Source organism: Rhipicephalus microplus, chromosome X (genome assembly GCF_043290135.1).
Source record: "Rhipicephalus microplus isolate Deutch F79 chromosome X, USDA_Rmic, whole genome shotgun sequence".
NCBI lineage: Eukaryota > Metazoa > Arthropoda > Arachnida > Ixodida > Ixodidae > Rhipicephalus > Rhipicephalus microplus.
Genome location: NC_134710.1, coordinates 127,159,883 through 127,184,891, shown reverse-complemented (window position 1 = coordinate 127,184,891; position 25,009 = coordinate 127,159,883). Strand labels below are relative to the sequence as shown.

Below are 25,009 nucleotides of genomic sequence, written 5' to 3'. Positions count from 1 at the left end.
ATGTTCCACCGCTAAATCGGAGCTCCTGCTCTATAGACCATCGCGCAGGGGCCGTAAACCCAAGAACGCCGATTCCGCATTCGAGTGCGCATATAGAGAAATTAATGTACGCACATCAGACGGCACTGTCATCCCACAAGTTAACACCATTAGGGTACTGGGCTTGCGCCTGTCCGCCAACGGCCACAACGGCGAAACCGTTCGCAGACTAGAGGGCGCGGTCAATGAAACAATCCGGTTGCTGAAACGAATAACAAATCGGCATAGCGGAATGAAGGAAAGCAATACCATTCGCCTGGTACATGCTTTCGCTATAAACCATATAACGTACGTCGCCTCCTACCTCAAGTGGCAGGCGACTGAACGCACCAAACTAGATTGTCTCATCCGCAAGGCGTACAAACGCGCAATCGGATTACCGGCCAATACCAGCACGGAAAAATTTCTCGAGCTGGGGTTGCACAATACTCTAGATGAGATAATCGAAGCACACAACATCGCCCAGTACGAACGTCTGGCGAAGACCAGAACTGGTCGACACATCCTCGAGACACTGGGTATCAACTACCATACGCAGCGCGGCGAAAAGGTCGGGATACCCAGACGTATTCACGAGCGCATCGTCATTCTGCCGTTGCCTAAGAACATGCACCCGACACATCACATCGGTCGGCGCAACAGGCGTGCCCAAGACCTTGAAAAGAAATTCGGCAATAGCAAAGACACAGTTTACGTGGACGCGGCCCGTTACGACTGCCACCGCGGCTTCGCGGTTGCGATCACGGATCATGTAGAAACTTGCGTCACGAGTGCGACGATATGCACGGAAGAGACGGCGGCGACCGAAGAAGCTGCCATAGCCCTCGCGATAGCCACCACGGACGCCGAGGTGATAATAGGCGACTCGCAGGCGGCGATACGCAACTACGCCAGCGGCCGGATCTCCCGCAAAGCGGCCCGCATTCTCCAAATTCACGAACGCAACATCTGCCGCAAAAACGACAGTTTCCTCGTATGGAACCCCGCCCACACGGACCCTCCGCTTGCGGGCAACGCGACTGCCCACGGCGCGGCTCGAGGACTTACACGCCGAGCTGCGACGCCTGCCGACAGTCCCGATGTTTCGCACACTTCGACAGCGATGCGGGAATGGACGTGGGGGGATCGCATGACCACTTTCAGAGATATCACGCAACACTACAGACTGAACAGATGCAAATATCCACCACCCCACGCCAAACTAAACAAGAAACAGCAGGTTGCCTGGAGACAACTACAGACACACACGTACCCGAATCCGGTGATCCTTCGCCTCTGCTACCCAGGCATTTATACGTCCGACGCGTGTAAGGTGTGCGGAGCCAGAGCGACGCTGCAGCACATGCTGTGGAAGTGTACCGGTAACGCGCAGCAGTCCCCTACGAACCCGGTATACATGGCAGTCTCCAACCGCGAGGCGCAATGGGAGGCGGCTCTGCTCAGCCACGACCTTGCCGATCAACTGTGGGCCGTCCGGCAAGCCCAGGATGCCGCCCGGGTCCAAGGACTCGAGGCCGTCACCTAGGCCGGGGTGCTTGTAGCCCCACCCCGCTCAATGACGCCGGACATGTTCAATAAAGTTTTTACTCACTCTCAGATTGTTTCTATTTAGGGCACTTTATTTTCATGTAGCGCGAACATTGCAGATTTTTCTTAGCCTAAATCACTTTTATGGAAATGCAACTAAAACAAGTTTCTTGCCAAAGTTGGCCTTTGCTAAAAGAATCATAATAAATGTGGATGTTACAAAACTATGACTACTGCCCATTCATCGAAAAGACCAGGTTGAGATGTGCAATGTAATTATTATTGTACACTTTTAAGTATAGCAAAGGTGTCAGATAGCACTTCTGGAAATTCTTAACGTTGGCTTTTTAAGGTAGAAAGAACATTTCATACAAAGTGGACTGTAATGTGCAGTGGACACCAATAAATGCTAAACTCATGCTAATTAGCTGTTAACTCTGGTTCAATTATTAGCTTATTTTAGTGATCAAATTACAGTATAAATTGCCACTGATGAATTATAGCCAGTGCGTAACAATATGATCGAGGGTTTTATCCACCAAAGCTCTACCTGATGAGGTACTCTAAAATGGAAGGCTGCAGAAATTTCGACTCTCCGGTCTCTAACATTTGGACGTTTCACAGTACTCAGGCCTCACAATTCAGCTCCATCAAAATGCAACCACCGTGGTCAGGATCAATAGCCAGTGAGTTCACAAGACATATTTACTTGTAATAAAATCTGCAGGTGGCACACACTCTCAAAATATTAAACACCAAACTTGGAAAATTTTTAATGTGCAAGAAAAAAATACAGAAAAAGATAAGTGTTTGCCCTTGAATGCTTCATTCTTATGTGTTTATTTATTTGCACTATATGCTACGTTCTAAGACAAAACGGAAATATAGCTTTCTTTAAAATTTTGAATTACGCGAACTTTTGAATGGGGCAGTGCAGTTTTCGAGGATTGGAATGTGACATCAAAACTCATTATAATGCCTGGTATCTGCAATTGCTCAAGATTACTGTGTAAAGCCACTATGAAAATGGCCTCTAGAAATAAGGTCAGTTCTGATGTAAATGTTCCGAGTCAAAATAACGCCAATGTCACCCGATTTGAAGGCAGTGGAAACTAAGCTAATAGTGAGTTGCTTAGACCTAAATTGCTTAATTTCAATATGTGGGGACTGTACAGTGCTCACATATTGCTCACAGCGCAACATGAAAACTTTCAGTATGACGACTGGTATGCAGAATCACTCAAGATAACCACACCATGTTGCTATAAGTGTGACTACTAAAGATAATCTTGGTCCTGATGTAAGCATTCAGAGTCGAGATTACGGCGATACAGCAGGAGCTGAAGATGGTGGAAATGAAAGTATGTGCATTCTTTAGACTTAAGTTATCGCATTTCAATCTATGAATACTATACGTACGAGTTGCTTCAGACAAGTTAAAAATCTTCCACCATAATTATTTGTGCTATGAAATTTTGTGCGTGGCGCATGTCATTGCAACTGTTCATTATATTTCTAATGCTTGCATTATGCGAACTATTTCATGTTATCTTTACTGAGCGGCAATCTACATCATATGATGTAATTCTCAATGTGCAACAGTATTGCGGAGCTGCCACTCCGGAATTGTAATAATTCAGGAAATATTCCAGATTTTTGCAACCCCAGAATGGGATAGGAATGGAAAGGGGGCAATGCTTGGAGGAATGGAATGGGAATAAAATTAAGCACATTTTGAATGGAATGAAATGGGAATGAAATTATGTCTTACCAAAAATAGAGCACGTTATTGTCTAAAGTGCCGTTTTTCAGACTTCAAACATTAGTAAATCTGAGCCTCGAATTCAACAACAGAGCAGCATTTTTAAAATGGCTTGGCTGATTACAAGCACCATACATTTATAAGCAACACTCCTACTACAAGCTTTTCCTTATATTGACTGTGCTCCTCTGAAGTTTGTCTCCATTGCTCGTGTAGGGGCGGTCAATGGAAATACGGCGGCAGCATGCCCTCTCCCCCCCCTCTTAACTCCTTGTGATTTTTTTTTGCCTTCGGCAGCACTCAAGTCACACTCCCCAGCAGTCCACATCTTTGAGCCAGCTTCTGTCACTGTTGGTGGACTCACACACATGTTCTCTCTCTCTCTCTCTAAGTAATTATAACAAGAAAAAGAAGAGAAAAGTGCCACCCATAACAGTCTCTCCTTAAGAGGACACCTCAACAGGTGGGCACGGGGATGGGGTAAAGGGAATAAGAGGTATAGGAAAAAAAAGATAAGAAAAGAAAAAAAGAAAGAAATTAAGACATTTTATCCACCTCTCTCAGCGCTCGCCCAAACCACCGCAACACGCAACTGTCTGGAAATGCAGTCAAGATAGAGAGAAGAAGATCCACCGAGTTAGAAGAGCTATATTTAACAGGCCGTGATGACGCATTAGATGTTATGAGTGCGCGAAAAAAAAAGACACTCGTTCAAGTTGTGATGTGTATTAACACTGGCGCGATGCTTTTGTTCACTGCAAGCTCACCTCCTACTTCCCCCACCTCTCCCCTAATTTCGCGATACTGTCCCCCCTTGTCTAGACACACAAGCACCTTTCCCCAAAACTGTTAACAAAGGTATCTAGATCGGTGCAGCACACAGTCGTACACGATGACCTGTGTGCGCTCCCCCTCCATACAGCCAGAAAGAGAGTAAACTTTTAAAAGCATTAGTTCCAGAAGCTGCCTGAAGCAGGAAAGCCCACGTAACCATGATCACGCCGGCGCCTCCCTGAATCCTGAAAAAAAAACCCACGCGCTAAACTAAAACTACGTTCAGTTGGTTCTAGGGTGGGAGGGGGGGGGAGCTAGAGAAGCACTATTATAATGTAGTACCAAGCAGGCTCCTGCGTCCTGCGGTTCACGCTTGAGCAGCTTATGATTGTCAATACAGGTAGACGAGAAATGTCTAATCTCACTTTTTTTAAGAAACAACCGCTGACAGACCCATCCAGTCACAATTTGAGTTTTAAAACTAAATGGTGAATCTCTCATTTAGAACTTAACATTTAGTTGCAAAAATTCGATGAACAAAAGCAAAATAAACTTTTTTTTGCACTTTGTACTGCTTGTGACCTTTATTGCAGCATCTAAAAATCTCGAAGACGCTTAAGCACCTTTTATGGCGTAAGCCTGGTGACCAATGAACTAGAAGTGACCAATTGCCAAACATGTCCGGAAGACGAGGCATTCAGGAAATCAAGCCTAGGAGATAGGCGTTCCTGAATCTTGAGCTGATAGTTGGTCATCCTGCACTCCCAGTGCTCCGGGGTGAAATCACTTCATTCTTATCGTTATCTTTTTTTTTTTGTAACTTCGCTTAGTACCTATGACTCTGCACATATCTATGTTCACATTGCCAAGCAGAGAGGACATCGCGGAGTGTTTTTATGCACCGTTAATAGCTATTACTGTATAACATGCTGAAATTAGTCATGTAGGCCTTAGTAGATGCTCTATCTAAGTCGAAGGCCACAACGCTTTCTCTAGGTCGACCTTTAGTCAGACAAAGTCAAGGGTATGCGTGGTGTAAAAGTGTGAACAATCTGAAATTTGTAAACAAGAATCCACGGCATAAGTTGGTATACAAACAAATGTATTATCGCAAGAGATACTGAAAGGAGAAACAAATCATTCTCGCACATTGGTTCTCATTGATCACACCACGAAAGGGGCGAATACTCTATGCATGGCCTGATGTATATCTCAAGAGCAGTTTGATTGATTGATTGATTTGTGGGGTTTAACGTCTTAAAACCACTATTTGATTATGAGAGACGCCGTAGTGGAGGGCTCCGGAAATTTTGACCACCTGGGGTTCTTTAACGTGCACCCAAATCTGAGCACACGGTCAAGAGCAGTTTAGTACCTGACACACATAAATAACATTTGCGACAAGGAAAACATTGCATACCTGCACACAGGCGAACAAAAAGTTCTCCTAATCCCATCCATGCAAGCAAGGCGCGCTTGGCAAGCATTAGTGCCGATGAGCAGTGCGGCCCTGTGTTTCATATTGGATGCAAAGGCACAAGTTGCCCGAGCGGTAATGTACTGTTCCACCTATTACCAGCTGATCTAGAGCATTTTGTTGCTGATATGTGGCGATGGAACTGCTCCTATGGGATTTAGTAGGGTGGTTTTAGTGCAAGAGATATGCCACCAAGTTACTACCCTTAGACCTTGTTAACGTGTTCACATACTTTTGCAGTTCTTAATGCATCTCATAATACTATATTCATGGGGTCGTTCATTATTAATTCACAAAAACTGTCACGATGCATTTCATTCATTGAGGAATTGAAGGAATGAAACTGAACGGCCGTGCCATTCCGGAGTGGGATTGGGCAAATTTTTTTCATTCCGAGAAATTGAGAGGAATAGAATTACGGCAAATCCTAATTCCTCGGAATGGAATTGGAATGTAATTGAGACGCCCATTCCGCAACACTGACGTGCATTAACACATTGTTTAGGTGCTAGCAACACTGAGCCCCGCCGCAGTGGCCTAGTGACTAAGGTACTTAGCTGCTGACCCGCAGGTTATGGATCGAATCCCGGCTGTGGCGGCTGCATTTTCAATAGATGCAAAAAATACTGTAGGCTCGTGTGCTCAGATTTAAGTGCAAGTTAAAAAACCCCAGGTGCTCGAAATTTCCGGAGCCCTCCACTACGGCGTCTCTAATATTCATATGGTGATTTTGGGATGTTAAACCCCACATGTCATCATACTAGCAACACTGACTGTTTTAGGGCTGCTGAGGTTTGTCAAGCTGTCAACATGGCTGCATTGTTCCAGCCAACCTTAGTATTTATGATAAGTGAAGTAAGCTGAAGTTGCTTTTGATTTTACTGCAGGTTATCTTCTAATGCAACAAACACTAATCGCTTGTTTGTATTGTGAAGATTAGCTTTACCTGTGACATCAACAAGCAACCAGTCATCTTCAGCCTCCATGGTTCGGTAGTTGACATCATCTTCAGGTGTTGGAGTAGGCGGGGCATTGAGAAAATAGCTAGCAATGCCGCTCAACATGACTCAGGATGCACAATGTATTTGATGACTTTTCAGAGCTCTACCTGCATAGACAAAAGCAACGTGTAACCAAACTTCATTTCACATGCTACACTACACACACAATGAATATCACATACTACATCGTCAGCAATCGGCGTGAACTAAACTGTTCCTGCTGGTAATATTGAGTAACTACAGAAGAATGGTGTTATACTGAGCTAATATTGCCTTCAAGCACAGTAATACTGATGTGACGTGTGTTTGAAAACTCTGTCCAGCGGTAGAAAACGGAAGGCAACTGACAGTGACTGACTATTGGGTATACTGAACTCCAGTACACTTGGACGTGTTTTCATTTCACGGTATATTGCTCCAGAAAACCACTTTACTGAAGGTGCTACTATGTTTGACGGCACATTCGATGTTATGTGTTCCAGCAGTAATATAAAAAAAATTTTTTCTTTTCTGATAGTGCTAATTTCTGATAGTGCTAAGTAGTACTAATTAATTATGCATATACTCTTAGCCTGTAATCAAATTATTTGGTATAAAAATCCAACATGATTGACTGCACACTAAATAGTTATTTAATTATAATAACTTGCCACAATTACCCACTAGAAAATTTGAAAAGCAACCTTCAGTCACTTTGTCCTTTCAATGGAGTTATGAAGACAAGAGTCATGAAATAAATATTAGTAAATAATGCATTTACAAACAGTCCATTGTAACTTGCATGTGAAGGAGATATATATGATTTTCACTATGTCAAAAATTTTACTATAACCCGAGTCAATCACTGAGCAAAAAAGGCTTCTTCAACACATATAGTAAAGCGATTATTTCTGTTCTCAATCCACATGCCTCTGCACCTGCTTGAATATGGTAGATGGATTATCATACCGAAATGAAGCATCAATAAGCACAAGTACAAGTTCACCTTTGGACGCTGGCCCATACGGTATCGTGTGTGACATTAAAAATGCAGCATGATTCTGAATGCAGCACAAGTACCCAATTATATCCCAGTTTCATACATCCTGCAGTTTGTTTATATAAGCAAGCTTTACTGCATGAATCACTTTAGTAATGCATTCACTTATTTTGCAAAACAATTTTTTTTTTCAGGGAACAAAAAGAGTTATATGCTATGACAACATGCAATTGCTTTTAATTTATAGTTACTATGCTGTCTTTTAAAATTTTTTATCCCTCTATGTGTATCGTATTTTCTTCATTATAACCCACTTCTTCATATAACCAGCTCCCCCAGCCACAAACTGCGGCAAGAAAAAAAACGCCAGGCCTGCGCGGTAGGCACAGCACAGTCAGAGCGAAAGCTAGGAGAGCGACCTTTCAGAGCCTTTTAAAAACACTTATTGGGTAACTAACTACTGCAAGCACACTTGCTTGGTACCCATTAGGGCATTAATAATAAATTTTTGGGTAGTAGGCCAGCATTTGCTATGCTATTTTTTGTCATTCTTCTGAGAAACGTGGTATCCACTAGACACTTGCTCGGAATTTTATGCCAATTATCCACGCAGTGGCTGACAACAATGAGGAATTATGGCTGAAGTGGGTATGTGCCACAGTTAATAGGGAAACAAGAACAAGTTTTTGTAATAGGTTGGAGCATTGGACGGCCCACTTGTTACGCTAATCGCATAGTGCGACGACTGGTTGCTCTTTCGCTATTGTAAAACACTTTATAGGTCGTATTAATGCGATTGCTTTCCTGACATCAAGCCTGTCTAAGGCAAGTTTGACAACAAGTTACACGCACTGGCGTAACTCAGTGGTAGAATATTGGACTGTCACCCAGCGGACCCGGGTTCAAGCCCCACTGTGTCATTGATGCAAGTTTTTTTTTTCTAATTTCACATGATGTGGTTACGGGCGGCGGCAGCAGACAATATGCAACGGCGTGTGACCCGAGTTGTGATTTCATAACAGCTTTCGCTGTAAAAAAGCTACCCGCGTATTGACACAACGTCGCCTTCTTTGCATTGCCGTAAAGCCTTGCCATGAAGCCAACTTGCTCACCAAAATTTTATTGTGTAACTCGCACCCCAACTTACTTCAGCTACAAATTTTCTGTATATTGTGATCGCGTTGTGCGCGAGAAAATACGTTTACTCAATGTTCAGCCAGGTGCATCTAAGTTGGCGAGAGTTCAATGCATGCGCTTGCAGCAACCAAAGAACGAGTCATAATCGTCAGTTCTTACCAAATTTTGTGGTCTATAGGTGAAATTTCGCTTTTTACACGTCCCGTCAGTTTCGTTGTAGCGGGATTCGACTGTATATTTATTCATAAACCAAATTAAATGACTCCCTCTAATTTCATGCAATAGTTCAGCAAGCATGGCTAAAAAAGGTTAAAAAATATGTGGAAATTCCTTTTGAAATTTTCCGCGTCCAAGATCTTGATAACCATCATGCTGTCTTCATCAAAGCGATCGTGTGTACCAACCTATTTCAACCAGAAGGTAGACAGAAGCTTTAGGCAACAAGAATGCTTAATTTAACATTACAGAGACACAAAAATAGCAAAAGTAAATCGTGTCTCCGAATGAGGATGCTGTGTTGCAAAGGATTAAAATATATCTAGGATTTAGAAGCTATGGGGTTCGGCTAATCTGAGACGAACTTTTCAAGTTGAAATGGTTGATGTCTTGAAACATGGTACCAAAGCAAGCTTTTTTTTGGAAAATATTTTATAATGGGGCAATTTCCTGAAGTATACTGTTAGTGTAAAGCATCTCAATCAGAAATCAGACACACAACAGAACAAAAATTCTAGCACTTCACCATTCCAGTATGACATTTCTTCAGAAGATCACATTGTAATTATGGCAATAAAAGGCTTGCACATTATGTTTATAACATATAAAAGGCTAATTATGAGTCACTTATGCAAAAGAGTTGGTGAATCTATTCTTGTTACCAGTCAATAATGGGAGCTGCTTCTAAATGTTCGAATATAGGTATGTGTGCACATGGCTGGATGTAGGCGCGTAAGCCTGTACTACTTTCATCTTGTATCTTTTTTTATTCACACGCTTGAACACGCTCTGAAAAACGGAGGAAGCGTCAAAGTACTGAAGAGGAAACTTGGGATAGGCAAAAGTCGGATGTATGCACTAAGGGACAAAGAAGGCAAAATAACTACCAATATGGATAGGATAGTTAAAATAGCGGAGGAGTTTTACAGAGATCTGCACAGTAGCCGAGACAACCACGACCTTAATATTATAAGAACTAGCAGTAACCCAGATGACACCCCACCAGTAATGATAGAAGAAGTCAGAAAAGCTTTGGAGAGCATGCAAAGAGGCAAAGCTGCTGGTGAGGATCGGGTAACATCACACCTGCTGAAAGATGGAGGACAGATTGCGTTAGAAAAACTAGCCACCCTGTTTACGAGGTGTCTCCTGACGGGAAGGGTACCAGAGTCTTGGAAGAACGCTAACATCATCTTAATACATAAGAAAGGAGATGACAAGGACTTGAAGAATAACAGGCCGATCAGCTTGCTCTCTGTAGTATACAAGCTATATACAAAGATAATTGCTAGCAGAGTAAAGAAACCATTAGAATTCAATCAACCAAAGGAACAAGCAGGATTTAGAACAGGCTACTTAACAATTTACCACATTCATACTATCAATCAGGTAATAGAGAAATGCTCAGAGTATAACCAACCACTATACATAACCTTCATAGATTACAAGAAGGCGTTTGATTCAGTAGAAATATCAGCCATCATGCAGACACTGCGGAATCAGGGCATAGATGAAGTATATATAAACATTCTGGATGAAATCTGCAGGGGATCAACTGCTACCATAGTGCTTCATAAAGAAAGCAACAGAATACCAATCAAGAAGGGTGTAAGGCAGGGGGACACAATCTCCCCAATGCTATTTACCGCGTGCTTACAGGAGGTTTTCAGAAGCCTAGAATGGGAACAGTCAGGGATAAGAGTTAATGGAGAATACCTTAATAACCTGCGCTTCGCCGATGACATCGCATTGCTGAGTAACTCAGGGGACGAATTGCAACTCATGATTACGGAGTTAGACAAGGAGAGCAGGAAGGTGGGTCTTAAAATGAATCTGCAGAAAACGAAAGTAATGTACAACAACCTCGGAAAAGAGCAGCGCTTCGAGATAGGTAATAGTGCACTTCAAGTTGTAAAAGACTATGTCTACTTAGGGCAGGCAATAACCGCAGAGCCTAACCACGAGATTGAAGTAACTAGAAGAATAAGAATAGGGTGGAGCACATTCGGCAAGCACTCTCAAATGACAGGTAGATTATGACAGGTAGATTGCCACTATCCCTCAAGAGGAAGGTATATAACAGCTGTATCTTGCCGGTACTTAGCTACGGAGCAGAAACCTGGAGACTTACAAAGAGGGTTCAGCTTAAATTGAGGACGACGCAGCGAGCAATGGAAAGAAAAATGGTAGGTGTAACCTTAAAAGACAAGAAGAGAGCAGAGTGGATTAGGGGACAAACGGGGGTTAAGGATATCGTAGTTGAAATAAAGAAGAGGAAATGGACATGGGCCGGGCATGTAGCGCGTAGACAGGATAACCGCTGGTCATTAAGGGTAACTAACTGGATTCCCAGAGAACGAAAGCGGGTTAGGGGGAGACAGAAGGTTAGGTGGGCAGATGAGATTAAGATGTTTGCGGGTATAAATCGGCAGCAGCAAGCACAGGACCGGGTTAACTGGCGGAACATGGGAGAGGCCTTTGTCCTGCAGTGGACGTAGTCAGGCTGATGATGATGATGATGATGATGATGTGTGCACATGTACACAAATGCAAGATCAAAAAGCACTGGCAGAATGGCGCAATCCCGCATAATAAAAAAGTCGCAGCTTTGTCACAAAGGCGAAGCAGTTAACGCGATAGCAACAAATTGGAAGGTCACGCAAAAAATGGCAAGCAGATCGAAACTTGGCCCATGATCCTCGTGCACAAATGACGCACGAAACGTACTCACAGGTACAAATGAATGTGAAAAGGCATCTCAATTGTTAATTAACTGTGTTTGAAATGCGCGCTTTTTTCGCAAACGAAGTTTGTGCGACGAGTGCAGTGGCCTTTGTGCGCCCGCTAACTACAAAAGAATTGTTCCTGAAAGCCCAAGGCGTACGATTGGCTCCACCGCAAGATAAGCGAGCACACGCGTGATCGTCCACGCTGCCCCCTCTCGACGGGGCAAAGTGCGCATGGGAGATGAGAGCACGCACATCGAGGCACCATAGGCGACGCGCGCTCATCGCGCCACCTCGCTGGTAATGCTGAAAACGCGATAGTCATCCCTAAACCCCCGAGATGCACATCAACAGCAGCAAATGATAAATATAAATGGCTTGCCGTTTCAATGTTGAAGAAGGTGCTCCTTCGTGGCTCAGTGGCGAACGCCTCGTACTCATAGTTCAGAGGTTGGACGTTCGGTTTCACGCACCGGAGTCTTTTAACGCGATAGCGCTAAAGAGCTCATGTCGCAGAAAACCCACCGCCGGTGTCGGCCCCGTTGGTTGTGAGCGAAAAATCATCTGTGCGTCTGTGACCGAAAAATCAAGTTGCCGAGATACCCGCGGGAGACTCCTACTTGTCAACACGTGCACGCGCGATCACACTGAAAAAGCCGCGCATTCGAAGAAAAAAAAAAGTGTTCAAGGTCACGAGGCCCGGTAGTTTCTTTGCCCAGCCATCCCTCCCTGCTTAGCTTTCGGCGCTTTCATCGGGACGAGAGATGATGCAATTGCAGCATGCGACAAACCTTTGTAACACCACTCGCACTGGACGGATTTTTAAAATTTTTGTGGCATTGAATTCGTGCCACAATAAGCTCTTCTAGTGAATTCATTCCATAGTTACTTGAAAAAGTGTTCAGGGCCCCTTTAACGCATTTTGTTTGAGAGGTGCCACGACGAAAACGAGCCCACTTGGCGATAAAAGCGCGCTGGTCCAATCTACTGGGTGCGTGTTTGTGTGCAGGCGTGTGTGTGTAACAAAACGTATTTATAAGTATGCACTTAGCGATTGAAGGTGGCACTAGGAGCTGGATTTCACTATGGCGTTCAACTCTTAAAGGCGAAGCTTATATATATATACATATACATATATATATATACATATACATATATATATATACATATACATATATATATATACATATACATATATATATATATATACATATATATACATATATATATATACATATATACATATATATATATATTGTAGAGAAGCCGCCGAACACTGAAGTGGGTCAAACTCTCAAGTGTTCTCTAGTGGGTCTACCCAAAAAGGACGGCGCTCGCGCTGAGAGTTCGTGCTTGGCCCTTACTGTCGCCATTGTGTATACTCGCTGTGTGCCTGCTAATAAACGCCATAACAAATTGGTGGAGAGTGCTACGATCCCCTTCGATGCCCTTGGAACTGCGCTCACGTACCCTGCAATCTACCATGTCCCACGACGCCTCTCAGCAAACGCCTCCTCCCATGCCACCCCCTTGTCCCGGTGTCCCCAGGATCCGAGATCCACCCATCTTCCCGGGTGCCGATGGCACTGACGTGGAGGACTGGCTCGCCATTTACGAGCGCGTGAGCGTCCCCAACAAATGGGACGAGGACGGCAAGTTGACAAACTTGGTGTTCTACCTTGCGGGCGTTTCAAGCTTGTGGTACAACAACCATGCGTCCGATTTTACAACCTGGTCCGATTTCAAGATCGCTATCACCAACGTTTTTGGCCGCCCTGCCGTTCGTAAGCTGCAAGCCGAGCAGCGCTTACGCGAACGCGCTCAGCAGGCCGGTGAATCATTCACCAGTTACATAGAAGATGTCCTGGACCTGTGCAAGAAATCCAACGACAGCATGTCCGAATCAGACAAGATCTGGAACGTCATGAAGGGCGTTGACGATGATGCCTTCACGATGCTGCTTGCCAAAAACCCAGGCACAGTAGCTGAGGTCATCACGCTGTGCCAGAGCTACGAGGAGCTCCGCCGGCAGCGTTCGATGACCCGTCGCTCCACACCACGAGATGCAGGGCTTACTGGCTCGGAGGCGAGATGTGATCAGGTGGCGCTGCTGGCAGACCTCAAGTCCTTCATACGTGGGGAAATCGCGCGCCAGTTCTCTCTCCTTCCCTTTGCCCACCCACAGGCTGTTCAACAATCGGCAACTACTATTCTTCCACCCATCTGCCAAGTGATTCAGCAGGAAATAGCGGAGGTCATGCCTGCGTACCAACCACAACTTACGGCCCCTGCGCCCCCAAGTTACGCCCAAGTGGTCGCCAGGCCGCCTCCAGTCGTTCAAGCGCCTGCACCACTGACTTACGCCGAAGCTGCCGCACGACCTCCGTCCTTTGCAGCGGGTATGCTGGGTGCGTATGTTGGCGCAACCCCTCAGCCTCATTTTCAGCCCACCATGCAGCCTTTCGAGCCACCGTTCTGGGCTAGACCCACCCCGGCGAACCGATGGTGCACACCCGACAACCGGCCCATCTGCTTTGCTTGCGGTTATGCTGGTCACGTAGCCCGTTATTGCTCTCGAGTACAGCTGGCTCCCATTTATTCTCCTGTTGCTGGCCACCTTCGCCATCCGTATAACGACGAACTGCCGTCTGGGCCAGTGTCTCACCCAGGTCCGTCTCCTCGAAGGTCGCCGTCACCACGACGTCGGTCCCTGTCCCCCATGCGGCCAAGTTCGGCTGCTCATGAGCGGGAAAACTAGTCGTCGCAGTCCCAGAGGCAAGAACTGCGACGCTATCGCATTGTGAAAGCCCTCAGAGCCGCCCACATAATGTCATTGACGTGCTTGTGGACGGTGTTCATGCATCTGCTCTTATTGACACTGGAGCTGCCGTATCAGTTATGAACGAAAACCTGTCCCTTCGTACCGCTAGTTCACATCGTATTCCTCCTACAGCAGGCTCCACAGCTCGCATTGTCGTTCAGGACGTTCTGTATGTCGCCCAATTCATCATCATTCCTGCATGCTCTCATGACGTCATTCTGGGATGGGATTTTCTCTCCCGCAACGACGCCGTCATTCATTGTGCCGCCGCCGAAATCTCGCATTTGACGCCAGAAGACAGTCCCTCAACACTGAGCAAGATTCTCGTGAAAGACGATACTATAGTGCCTCCAAGCTCGACGATGGGTGTATCGGTCTACTGCACTGGTCTCTCCGACACAATTGCACTCATTTCGCCATCCGACTGTGCTTCCAGAAGGAAAGGGTTGCTAGTGCCTTTCGCGACCGTGCAAATCACCCAGGGCAACGCCGCCACTTTTGCGACCAACCCATCCCCGTACACTGTTACCTTGGTTCGAGGGGAATGTCTCGGCAGAGTGGAACCAGTCGACGACGCACAAGTCCTGAACGTACCCGAAGACTCGCGTTGTCCTGGTTCGCGTGCCATCAGTGCTGTTTCTACTTCTGATCCATCATCTCCTGATGTATTTGGCCCATACATTGATGGCAACATTACGTCAGTACAGCGTTCCCAGCTTCTGGACCTGCTGCAAGAATACCGTTCTTCTTTCGATGTCGGGTGAAGTTCTCTCAGTCGCATGTCCATTCTTAAACATCGTATCGACACTGGTGCCCATCCACCATTACGGCAACGTCCATACCGCGTGTCGCCTGCTGAATGCTGGGAAATTAACGAGCAGGTTGACAATATGCTCCGACGCGACGTCATTTGGCCCTCGGACAGTCCATGGGCGTCTCCTGTCGTTCTTGTTGCCGAGAAAGATGGTTCTGTGTGGACTACAGACGGCTCAATAAGATCACTCGCAAGGATGTCTACCCCCTGCCGCACATCGATGACGCAATTGATAGCCTTCACGAAGCCCAATTTCTTTATTCTCTCGATCTGCGCTCGGGGTACTGGCAAGTACCCATGGCTGATGACGCTTGACCGAAGACTGCCTTCATTACACCCGACGGCTTGTACGAATTCAACGTCATGCCGTTCGGTCTGTGTAATGCACCTGCGACATTTGAGCGCATGATGGACACCGTTCTACGCAACTTGAAATGGCACATGTGCTTGTGTTACCTCGATGATGTTGTCTTCGCTCCAGATTTCTCCACGCATCTCCAATGTCTAAAAGATGTTTTCGCACGTGTGAGCAATGCCGGCTTGCAACTAAATCTGAAGAAGTGCCGCTTTGCAGCACGCCAACTCACCATCCTAGGGTACGTGGTGTCGAAAGATGGCATTCTTACTGACCCAGCCAAGCTTCGGACTGTGGCCGAATTCCCCAAACCTGCGTCCGTCAAAGAACTGCGTATTTTCGTGGGCCTGTGCTCGTACTTCCGACGCTTCATACGAAACTTTGCCACGATCATAACACCCTTGACGAAGCTCCTTGGAGGTAACGGGCCCCTTAATTCGTGGTCAACCGAGTGCGACGACGCATTCGCAAAGCTCCGCCATTTGTTGACGTCTCCTATTATTCTACGCCACTATGACCCTACGGCCCCAACGGAGGTGCACACGGACACCAGCGGTGTAGGCCTCGGCGCTGTCCTGGCGCAGCGCAAACCCGGATTCCCTGAATATGTCGTGGCATATGCAAGCCGTACGCTCACGAGAGCCGAGACAAACTACACCGTCACCGAAAAAGAGTGCCTGGCGATCGTCTGGGCCCTTACAAAGTTTCGACCTTATTTGTATGGTCGCCCATTCGATGTCGTCAACGACCATCATGCACTATGCTGGCTGTCATCATTGAAGGATCCCTCAAGCCGTCTCACCCGTTGGGCTCTTCGCTTACAAGACTACGACATCCGCATGCTCTACCGCAATGGACGCAAGCATGCTGACGCCGACGCCCTCTCGCGCTCCCCTCTGCCTGAAGCTGACGTGCTCTGCTCAGTATCCTCGGTCGCTGCTTCTGCCATTGATGTCGACATCATCGTTACCGAACAGCGAAAGGATAATTGGATCGCCCCACTGATCAACCTGCTCTCTGATCCATCTGCAACGCCATCCACGCGTGCCTTGTGTCGTCGAGCTCACCTTTTCGCCATTCGTGACGGCCTCCTACACCGACGCAATTACGCCGCCAATGGCCGGCAGTGGCTACTCATGATACCCCGCAGTCTGCGGTCGAAGATATGTGAATCCTTCCATTCTGATCCGCAATGCGCGCATTCTGGGGTATTCAAAACCTACCATCGCATTCGACAACGCTACTTCTGGCGCGGGATGTACCGCTACGTCCAGCAGTTCGTTCGCTGCTGCCTGGCTTGCCATCGCCGCAAACCATCCGCACACATGTCACCAGCCGGTCTGCAACCGTTACCTTGCCCTGATCGTCCGTTTGGGCGCATAGGTATCGATTTTTATGGACCACTCCCTCTGACGTCTGCTGGAAACCGCTGGGCCATCGTCGCCGTAGATCATTTAACGCGATAGCCGAAACCGCCGCTCTCCCTGCGGCTACTGCGTCTGATGTTGCGTCCTTCCTACGCATCGATTCATACTGCGCCACGGTCCACCCCAGGAGCTTCTCAGCGATCGAGGCCGTGTCTTCTTGTCAGAAGTCGTCGACGCCATTCTCACTGAGTGCCATTCTGTCCACCGCAAAACAACTGCTTACCACCGAACGCTTTAACCGCACCCTCGGCGACATGCTTTCGATGTACGTCGCTGCCAACCACACGAATTGGGATACTATACTGCCTTTCGTCACCTACGCCTACAACACCGCCGCTCAGAGCACGACCGGATTTTCACCTTTCTTCTTGCTGTACGGAAGGCACCCGTCACACACCATCGACACGATACTCCCGTACACGCCGGATCCATCAGAGTGTGCACCTATTTCCGAGACAGCCAGGCTTGCTGAAGAGTCTCGCGATCTGGCCAAGACATTTACGACGCATGAGCAAGAGCGGCAGAAGAGTATTCGTTATGGCTCCGCCACTTCTGAACCCACGTTCCTTCCTGGTTCCCTTGTATGGCTCTCAATCCCGACCTCTGTAGCTGGCCTTTCTTCCATACTACCCCCAAAATATGAAGGTCCCTACCGTGTGATCGAGCGCACATCTCCAGTCAGCTATCTTGTCGAGCCAAATGAACAATCTTCAGACATGCGCCGTCCCGGGCGCGACATAGTCAACGTGGAGCGCCTGAAGACTTACTATGACCCGCTCGTAGTGACAAGCTGCTAGGTCGCCAGGCAGCTCCTTCTTCGACCCCGGGGTAATTGTAGAGAAGCCCCCGAACACTGAAGTGGGTCAAACTCTCAAGTGTTCTCTAGTGGGTCTACCCAAAAAGGACGTCGCTAACACTGAGAGTTCGTGCTTGGCCGTTACTGTCGCCATTGTGTATACTCGCTGTGTGCTTGCTAATATCCCCAGCCTGACTACGTCCACTACAGGACAAAGGCCTCTCCCATGTTCCGCCAGTTAACCCGGTCCTGTGCTTGTTGCTGCCAATTTGTACTCACAAACTCCTTAATTTCATCTGCCCACCTAACCTTCTGTCTCCCCCTAACCAACTTGCCTTCTCTGGGAATCCAGTTAGTTACCCTTAATGACCAGCGGTTATCCTGTCTACGCGCTACATGCCCGGCCCATGTCCATTTCTTCTTGATTTCAGCTATGATATCCTTAACCCCTGTTTGTTCCCTAATCCACTCTGCTCTCTTCTTGTCTCTTAAGGTTACACCTACCATTTTTCTTTCCATTGCTCGCTGCTTCGTCCTCAATTTAAGCTGAACCCTCTTTGTAAGTCTCCAGGTTTCTGCTCCGTAGCCAAGTACCGGCAAGATACAGCTGTTATATACCTTCCTCTTGAGGGATAGTGGCAATCTACCTGTCATAATTTGAGAGTGCTTGCCAAATATGCTCCACCCCATTTTTATTCTTCTAGTTACTTCAATCTCGTGGTTCGGCTCCGCCCTAAGTAGACATGGTCTTTTACAACTTGAAGTGCACGATTACCTATCTGGAAGCGCTGCTCTTATATATATATATATTTAGTGTGAGTGCGATAAGCGAATGACTCTTTAATCTCTTTGATATCATCACCAGCGTGATTTAGCTCGAGCCTGGCTGGATGAACCGGTTCCTCACAAGTGGTGGACTGTGCTTTTCGTTCCCTCAAGTCCTCTCACGCGTTCTCGCTGGAGCTCCGCTCGGGTCGTCGCATACAACCCCCTGCCATGGCGGCCCAAGAAAGCCCTGGCCTATCCAACGTCACCGTCCTACTGCAGCCACCGCCACCCGCTCCGCCCAACAACACTCGCCTGCGTGATCCACTTGTGTTTTCCGGTCTCCGAGGCGATGATGTCGAACACTGGATCAAGAACTACGACCTCGTCAGCGATTTGAACAGGCGGGACAATCCACAGAAGTTGCCCAGCGTCCCATTTTACTTGTCCGATGTTGCGAAAACTTGGTTTTGGAACCACCACCCGGATCTTCCCGACTGGGACACTTTCGAGCAGCAAATTCGTCAGATATTTGGTGCCCCTGCAGTTCGCACTGAGGAAGCAAAGAAGAAACTCGCTGAACGCACACAGCTGCCGGGTGAATCTTACACCTCTGATATTGAGGATGTCCTTGCACTGTGCAAGCGCGTTAAAACCGGCATGTCTCAGAACGACCAAATACATCACATTATTAAAGGCATTAACACCCTCGCCTTTAACGCCCTCACCACGCAAAATCCTGCCACCACCAAGGACGTGATAACCATCTGTCAGCGACTTGACGAGCTTCAGTCTCTTCGCCTTTGCTACGATGCCACCCACGTTCGTTTGCCTGCACCCCTCGACTTGCGTGCGCTTATTCCCAACATCGTTTGTGAAGAGCTGCACGGGCGCTGCTCTTTCTGTGCTGCGGAAGTTACTTTCCCTTCTGAAAAAGATAGCTTGCGAGACCTGATTAAACAAGAGATCGCCTCCGCATCGCATGCGACGTGTTCCAACAGTCCCTGCGTGCACCAGACGCGCACGTACGCCGAAGTTGCCGCACTCTCTGCTGCACCCACCATTTCTGTGCCTACAACAGCAGACCATACGCCTGTGGCTTCGTTATCACCGCCAGCGTGTGCACCACCTTACTACGCACCTCAGCGCCCACCTCGACCAATCTGTTACTACTGCGGCTATCGAGGACATATCGCTCGGTTTTGTCGAAGGTGCCAACAAGACGAGCAACGCGGCTACGCTCACGAAGAACATCGAAGCTTCCGTCCGACCATGCACTACCCGACCACCCTCCCGATCGTCCTATTACCGTTCACCGTCACCTACTTACCATACGGACATGCCTGAAAATTCCCGTACGTCTCGCCGCAGGTCGCCGTTCAGTGTCGCCTCTACGGCCCGGCCCGCCTCCCATTCCACGAACGCCCACGCGGAAAACTCCCCAATGCAGTTCTAGAAGGGGAAACTGCATCCCTTGGACAGCTATCAATTCCTCCAGAGCGACCATCGAATTCGATAGTAGTGTTTGTAGAAGGTGTACGTGTTCAGGCTCTTGTAGACACTGGCGCTGCCGTTTCGATTATTCGTGATTTTGTTCCCGCTTTCGAAAAGTCACCACACCTTACGGCGGCCCACCTCTACGCGCGGCAACCAACGCTCTCATTCGTCCACTTGCACAGTGTACCGTTTGTGTCTGCATAGAAGCAATTCGTCATCACATTGTTTTCGCGGTATTTCGTGAGTGCACCCACGCTCTCATTCTCGGGTGGGATTTCTTGTCTTCTGCATCCGCTTTCATATCATGTCATCAGTGCCTCCTGCATCTAAATGCCACTGACTCTTCTCCGCTTCAACACGATGGACGCATCCACCTTGTCACCAAGTCAGATTATGTACTTCGGCCATACATCGAAGAAATTATAAGTGTTAATTGCACCGACATTGTGGATGGCGACGTACTAATTCTCCCCAACGGTCATACCCTACGTAGGGGCATTGTGATCACACCAGGGCTTATTCGCTTCTTCGATAGGTCTACGTACCTAACCGCCATAAATCAAACGCCCGAGTGTGTGCTGCTCCCCTGTGGCTCAACAGTATCTTGCGCGGTCGACAGTGAGCCTGTTGCGATTGTTACTCTTCCGGGCAACAACCACAACGATGTTCCGAAGTCACAATCACTGCCATTCAATGCCTCTGCCACACCTGTGTCTGCAACAATAAGCAATGACCTAACACCTGATCAAACTGAAGATTTGCTCACCCTGTTAAATAGACACCGTTCTCTATTTGACGTGAACTCGCCTGCCCTCAGCATGACTACCACCGCTACTCACAGCATCCAGACTGACGGCTCTCGTATTGTACATCGGCGTCCATATCGCGTGTCTCAGGCAGAACGCAAGATCATCGAGGAAAATGTCTCAGACATGCTACGACGCAACATCATACGTCCTTCCTCGAGTCCCTGGTCATCCCCAGTTGTTCTCGTTCAAAAGAAAGATGGGACAGTGCGTTTCTGCGTCGATTACCATGCGCTAAACAAAATAACGCGCAAGGATGTTTATCCCCTCTCTCGGATCGACGATGCACTGGATTCATTACAGGGCACAGAGTATTTTTCTAGCCTCGACCTTAAGTCAGGCTACTGGCAGATACCAATGTCGGAGTCTGATAAAGAGAAGACCGCCTTTTCAATGCCAGATGGGTTGTACGAGTTCAATGTGATGCCTTTTGGACTCTGTAATGCGCCCGCCACCTTCGAACGCATGATAGACGGCGTATTGCGTGGTTTGAAATGGAAAACATGTCTGTGCTATCTCGATGACATAGTAGTGTTTTCATCCATGTTCTCGCAGTATCTACAACGTCTTGACGAAGTCCTCACATGCCTTGCGAAAGCCGGTCTACAGCTTAACACCATGAAATGTACCTTTGCTAGCAAGACAATCAAGGTTCTTGGCCACCTTGTCAGCAAAGAAAAAATTCGGCCCGACCCCAAGAAGCTTGCCGCTGTCCTCGATTTTCCTCGTCCACTACGTCAGAAGGACCTGCGCAGCTTTCTTGGGTTATCTTCTTACTTCCGGCGCTTCATACGTGGTTTCGCGGAACTTGCGTCTCCGCTCCATCAACTCCTCGCAAAGAACGTCCCCTTCATTTGGTCCGAAGACTGCGAAAGCACTTTCACGGCATTGAAGCAAGCTCTCACGTCGGATCCGGTACTGTGCCACTTCGATTCCACCGCACCCACCATTCTTCACACCGACGCAAGTAGTCATGGTCTCGGTGCGGTACTCTTGCAGCGCGACAAAAACTCACGTGAACGCGTCGTTGCCTACGCAAGTCGTGCTCTTACCGCTCCAGAAAAGAACTACACTATCACAGAGCAGGAGTGCCTTGCTGTTGTTTGGGCAACGCAAAGATTCCGACCATATCTTCACGGCCGTCATTTTACCGTCGTGACCGACCATAACGCCCTATGCTGGCTTTCATTGCTGAAAAACTTACCAGGTCGCCTCGGTCGCTGGGCGCTTCGCTTGCAGGAGTATGATTTCGATGTCGCCTACAGATCTGGGAAGAAGCATCAAGATGCTGATGCTCTATCGCACTGTCCTTTGCCTAGCGGAAGCCACTCACCATCAATACTCCGAAACGACAGCACCTCTCCAATCGCAGCCCTAAGTTCATCACCTGCCACCCCATCCGTTCTTATTTCACAACAACGTGTCCACCCATACTGCCGCACCATTGTTGACCGCTTGACCGGCTCTACTACTCCTCCAAACACCAGACTCCGTCGACAACTTAAACAACTTCAGCTTGTCAGTGATGCTTTATGTCGCTACATTTACCACATCGATGGCAACAAGTGGGTACCCGTCATCCCACGTTCTCTGCAACGTGAAGTTCTGGAAGCCTTTCATGATGATCCAACCGCCGCTAATCTAGGCTATCACAGGACTTATGACAAAATACGAAGTCGTTCTTGGCCTGGCCTCTCTTCAGCCATCGCTAAGTACGCCGCCTCCTGTGTCCATTGCCAACGGCAAAAACGACCGACAACTGCTCCGGCTGGCTTAATGCAACCTCTTCCTTGTCCCGCCTCGCCTTTTGAAGTCATTGGAATCGACTTGTATGGCCCTCTTCCTATATCATCCAATGGGAATCGCTGGATTGTCACGGCTGTCGACCACCTTACCCGCTACGCAGAAACAGCTTCTATACCATATGGGACTGCCACTGAGATCGCCGATTTCTTTCTTCGCCACATCTTTTTGCGTCATGGAGCTCCACGCATTCTCCTCAGTGATCGTGGCAAAGTCTTCCTATCTTCCATTGTCGAGCAAGTTTTGCGTGCCTCGAACACTGTTCCCAAGACCACTTCTAGCTACCACCCGTAGACCAACGGATAGACTGAACGGTTTCATCGGACCCTATCGGACATGATCGCCATGTACATTCACCACAACCACACGAACCTTTAGCTACCACCCGCAGACCAACGGATAGACTGAACGGTTTCATCGGACCCTATCGGACATGATCGCCATGTACATTCACCCCAACCACACGAACTGGGATGCAATTCTACCCTTCGTGACATTCGCCTATAATACGGTTGCTCAACGCACTACCGGCTTTTCTCCATTTTTTCTCGTCCATGGTCGCTCGCCGAGTTTTGCTCTGGATGTCTCTTTCCTTTTGGCCCCTGCACCCTCCACGGCTCCTTTCTCTGAAGAATTCCTATTTCGTCTCGCACACTGCCGTCACCAGGCCCGTGTTAACACCGGCCTCTCTCAAGACACTCGAAAATCTCGCCACGACTCGTCTCGCCGTGTTGCGAGTTTTTCCCCTGGTGACGAAGTTCTTCTATGGACTCCACTACGCGTCCCCGACCTATGCGACAAATTCATCAGTCGCTTCAGTGGGCCGTACACGGTGGTTGAACAGACATCTCCTGTCAATTACAGTGTTTCTCCTCTTAGCGCTAGTCCTGATCATCGTTGCCAAGGAACAGAGATAGTGCACGTATCTCGTTTAAAGCCTTATGCGCGACGCATTTCATAATACTGTCAAGTGACCAAGCGGCCGCTTTCACTGCGCGGGGGAATCAGTGTGAGCGCGACAAGTGAATGACTCTTTATTCTCTTTGATATCATCATCACCTGTACATCTTCTTCATCTGAAAACATCATCACCAGCGTGATTTAGCTCGAACGAGCCTGGCTGAATAAACCGGTTCCTCACAAATATATATATATATATATATATATATATATATATATATATATATATATATATATATATATATATATATATATATGAGACCACGTCCGGTACGGCAGCAACCAGGTTATCCTTTTTTAATCCAGACGCACGAGCCAGAGAGCCAGCCGGCGTGACATACGATGATGATCACTACAATGGTTTGGTCATACAGATGAAGATGAAGTACATAGTCAGCGCTCACACTATTTTCCCCCCTTCGCGAAAGAGGGCAGCAAGTTAGAAAGGGTTGGGACGCCGAATATATCGTTTCAGTCGAGAGACGTGGGCGATCTCGGTGTGGCGGCGACGACGATCAGAAGCCGCGTTGACAGGAGCAACGCGATAGTTGACTTCAGATGTTCGTTCCAGGACGGTGTATGGACCGAGATATCGGTGAAGGAGTTTTTCGCAGAGCCCAGGTACACGAACAGGTGTCCACAAAAGGACTTCTTCGCCTGGGCGGAACACAACAACTCGACGCTTCGCATCAATGTCGCTTCGCATCCTTTTAACCATATGGTGTAGTAGCGCAAATTCACGGGGACAAAAAGGACAAGAAAACACGACACTCGCTACACTGGACACTAATTTTTATTTCAGAAGCAGCACTTCATATATAACCCAAAACCCTAGCGACACAGAAAAGAACTACGAACACTGAATCATCCCCAACAGAAGCTTTTGCGCAGACTCAAGCGATAGTACACGGCAGTTACGCTTACACACTTTAAGATGACATAACTAAAACAGCCCTGGGTAACATCAAATAAAGAAAACCAAAAAATTGCGGGAATTCACACGTGTTTCAAACACGTGTGAATTCCCGCAAATTTTTTCCGCAAGCTTGAAACGGGCAAGTTGTCGTCTTGGACGACTGTTTGGAGCACGCGATAAGCCAGTGAGCCGATCGATGATTGTGCGGCAGTACGTATCGGCACGTTGGAGCGAGGCGAGATCTGTGGACGAAAGAAGGTCCGCCGAGGCAACTAACTGTTTCGAAGGAGCAGCCGTCTGTTTGGTCACTTTGGCGAGCGGTGACGAACAGATGGAAGGTGACACTTCGGCGCTTTGCGAGATCGGGCAACGGGACAAAGCGTCGGCATCTTGGTGCTCTCGGCCCGACCT

The 25,009-nt window shown here is 47.6% G+C and overlaps 1 protein-coding gene across 2 annotated transcripts in view; it reads right to left on the bottom strand.

The window, feature by feature from the left end:
* LOC119176418 (tumor protein p53-inducible nuclear protein 2) overlaps nt 1-25,009 on the bottom strand; it is a 79,363-nt gene that overhangs the window by 41,026 nt on the left and 13,328 nt on the right. For both annotated transcript variants that reach the window (XM_037427681.2, XM_037427680.2), the window contains exon 2: nt 6,526-6,687. In XM_037427681.2, coding sequence (XP_037283578.1) covers nt 6,526-6,643 — 118 coding nt within the window. In that variant the 5' untranslated portion in view covers nt 6,644-6,687. The remainder of the gene's footprint in view (nt 1-6,525; nt 6,688-25,009) is intronic.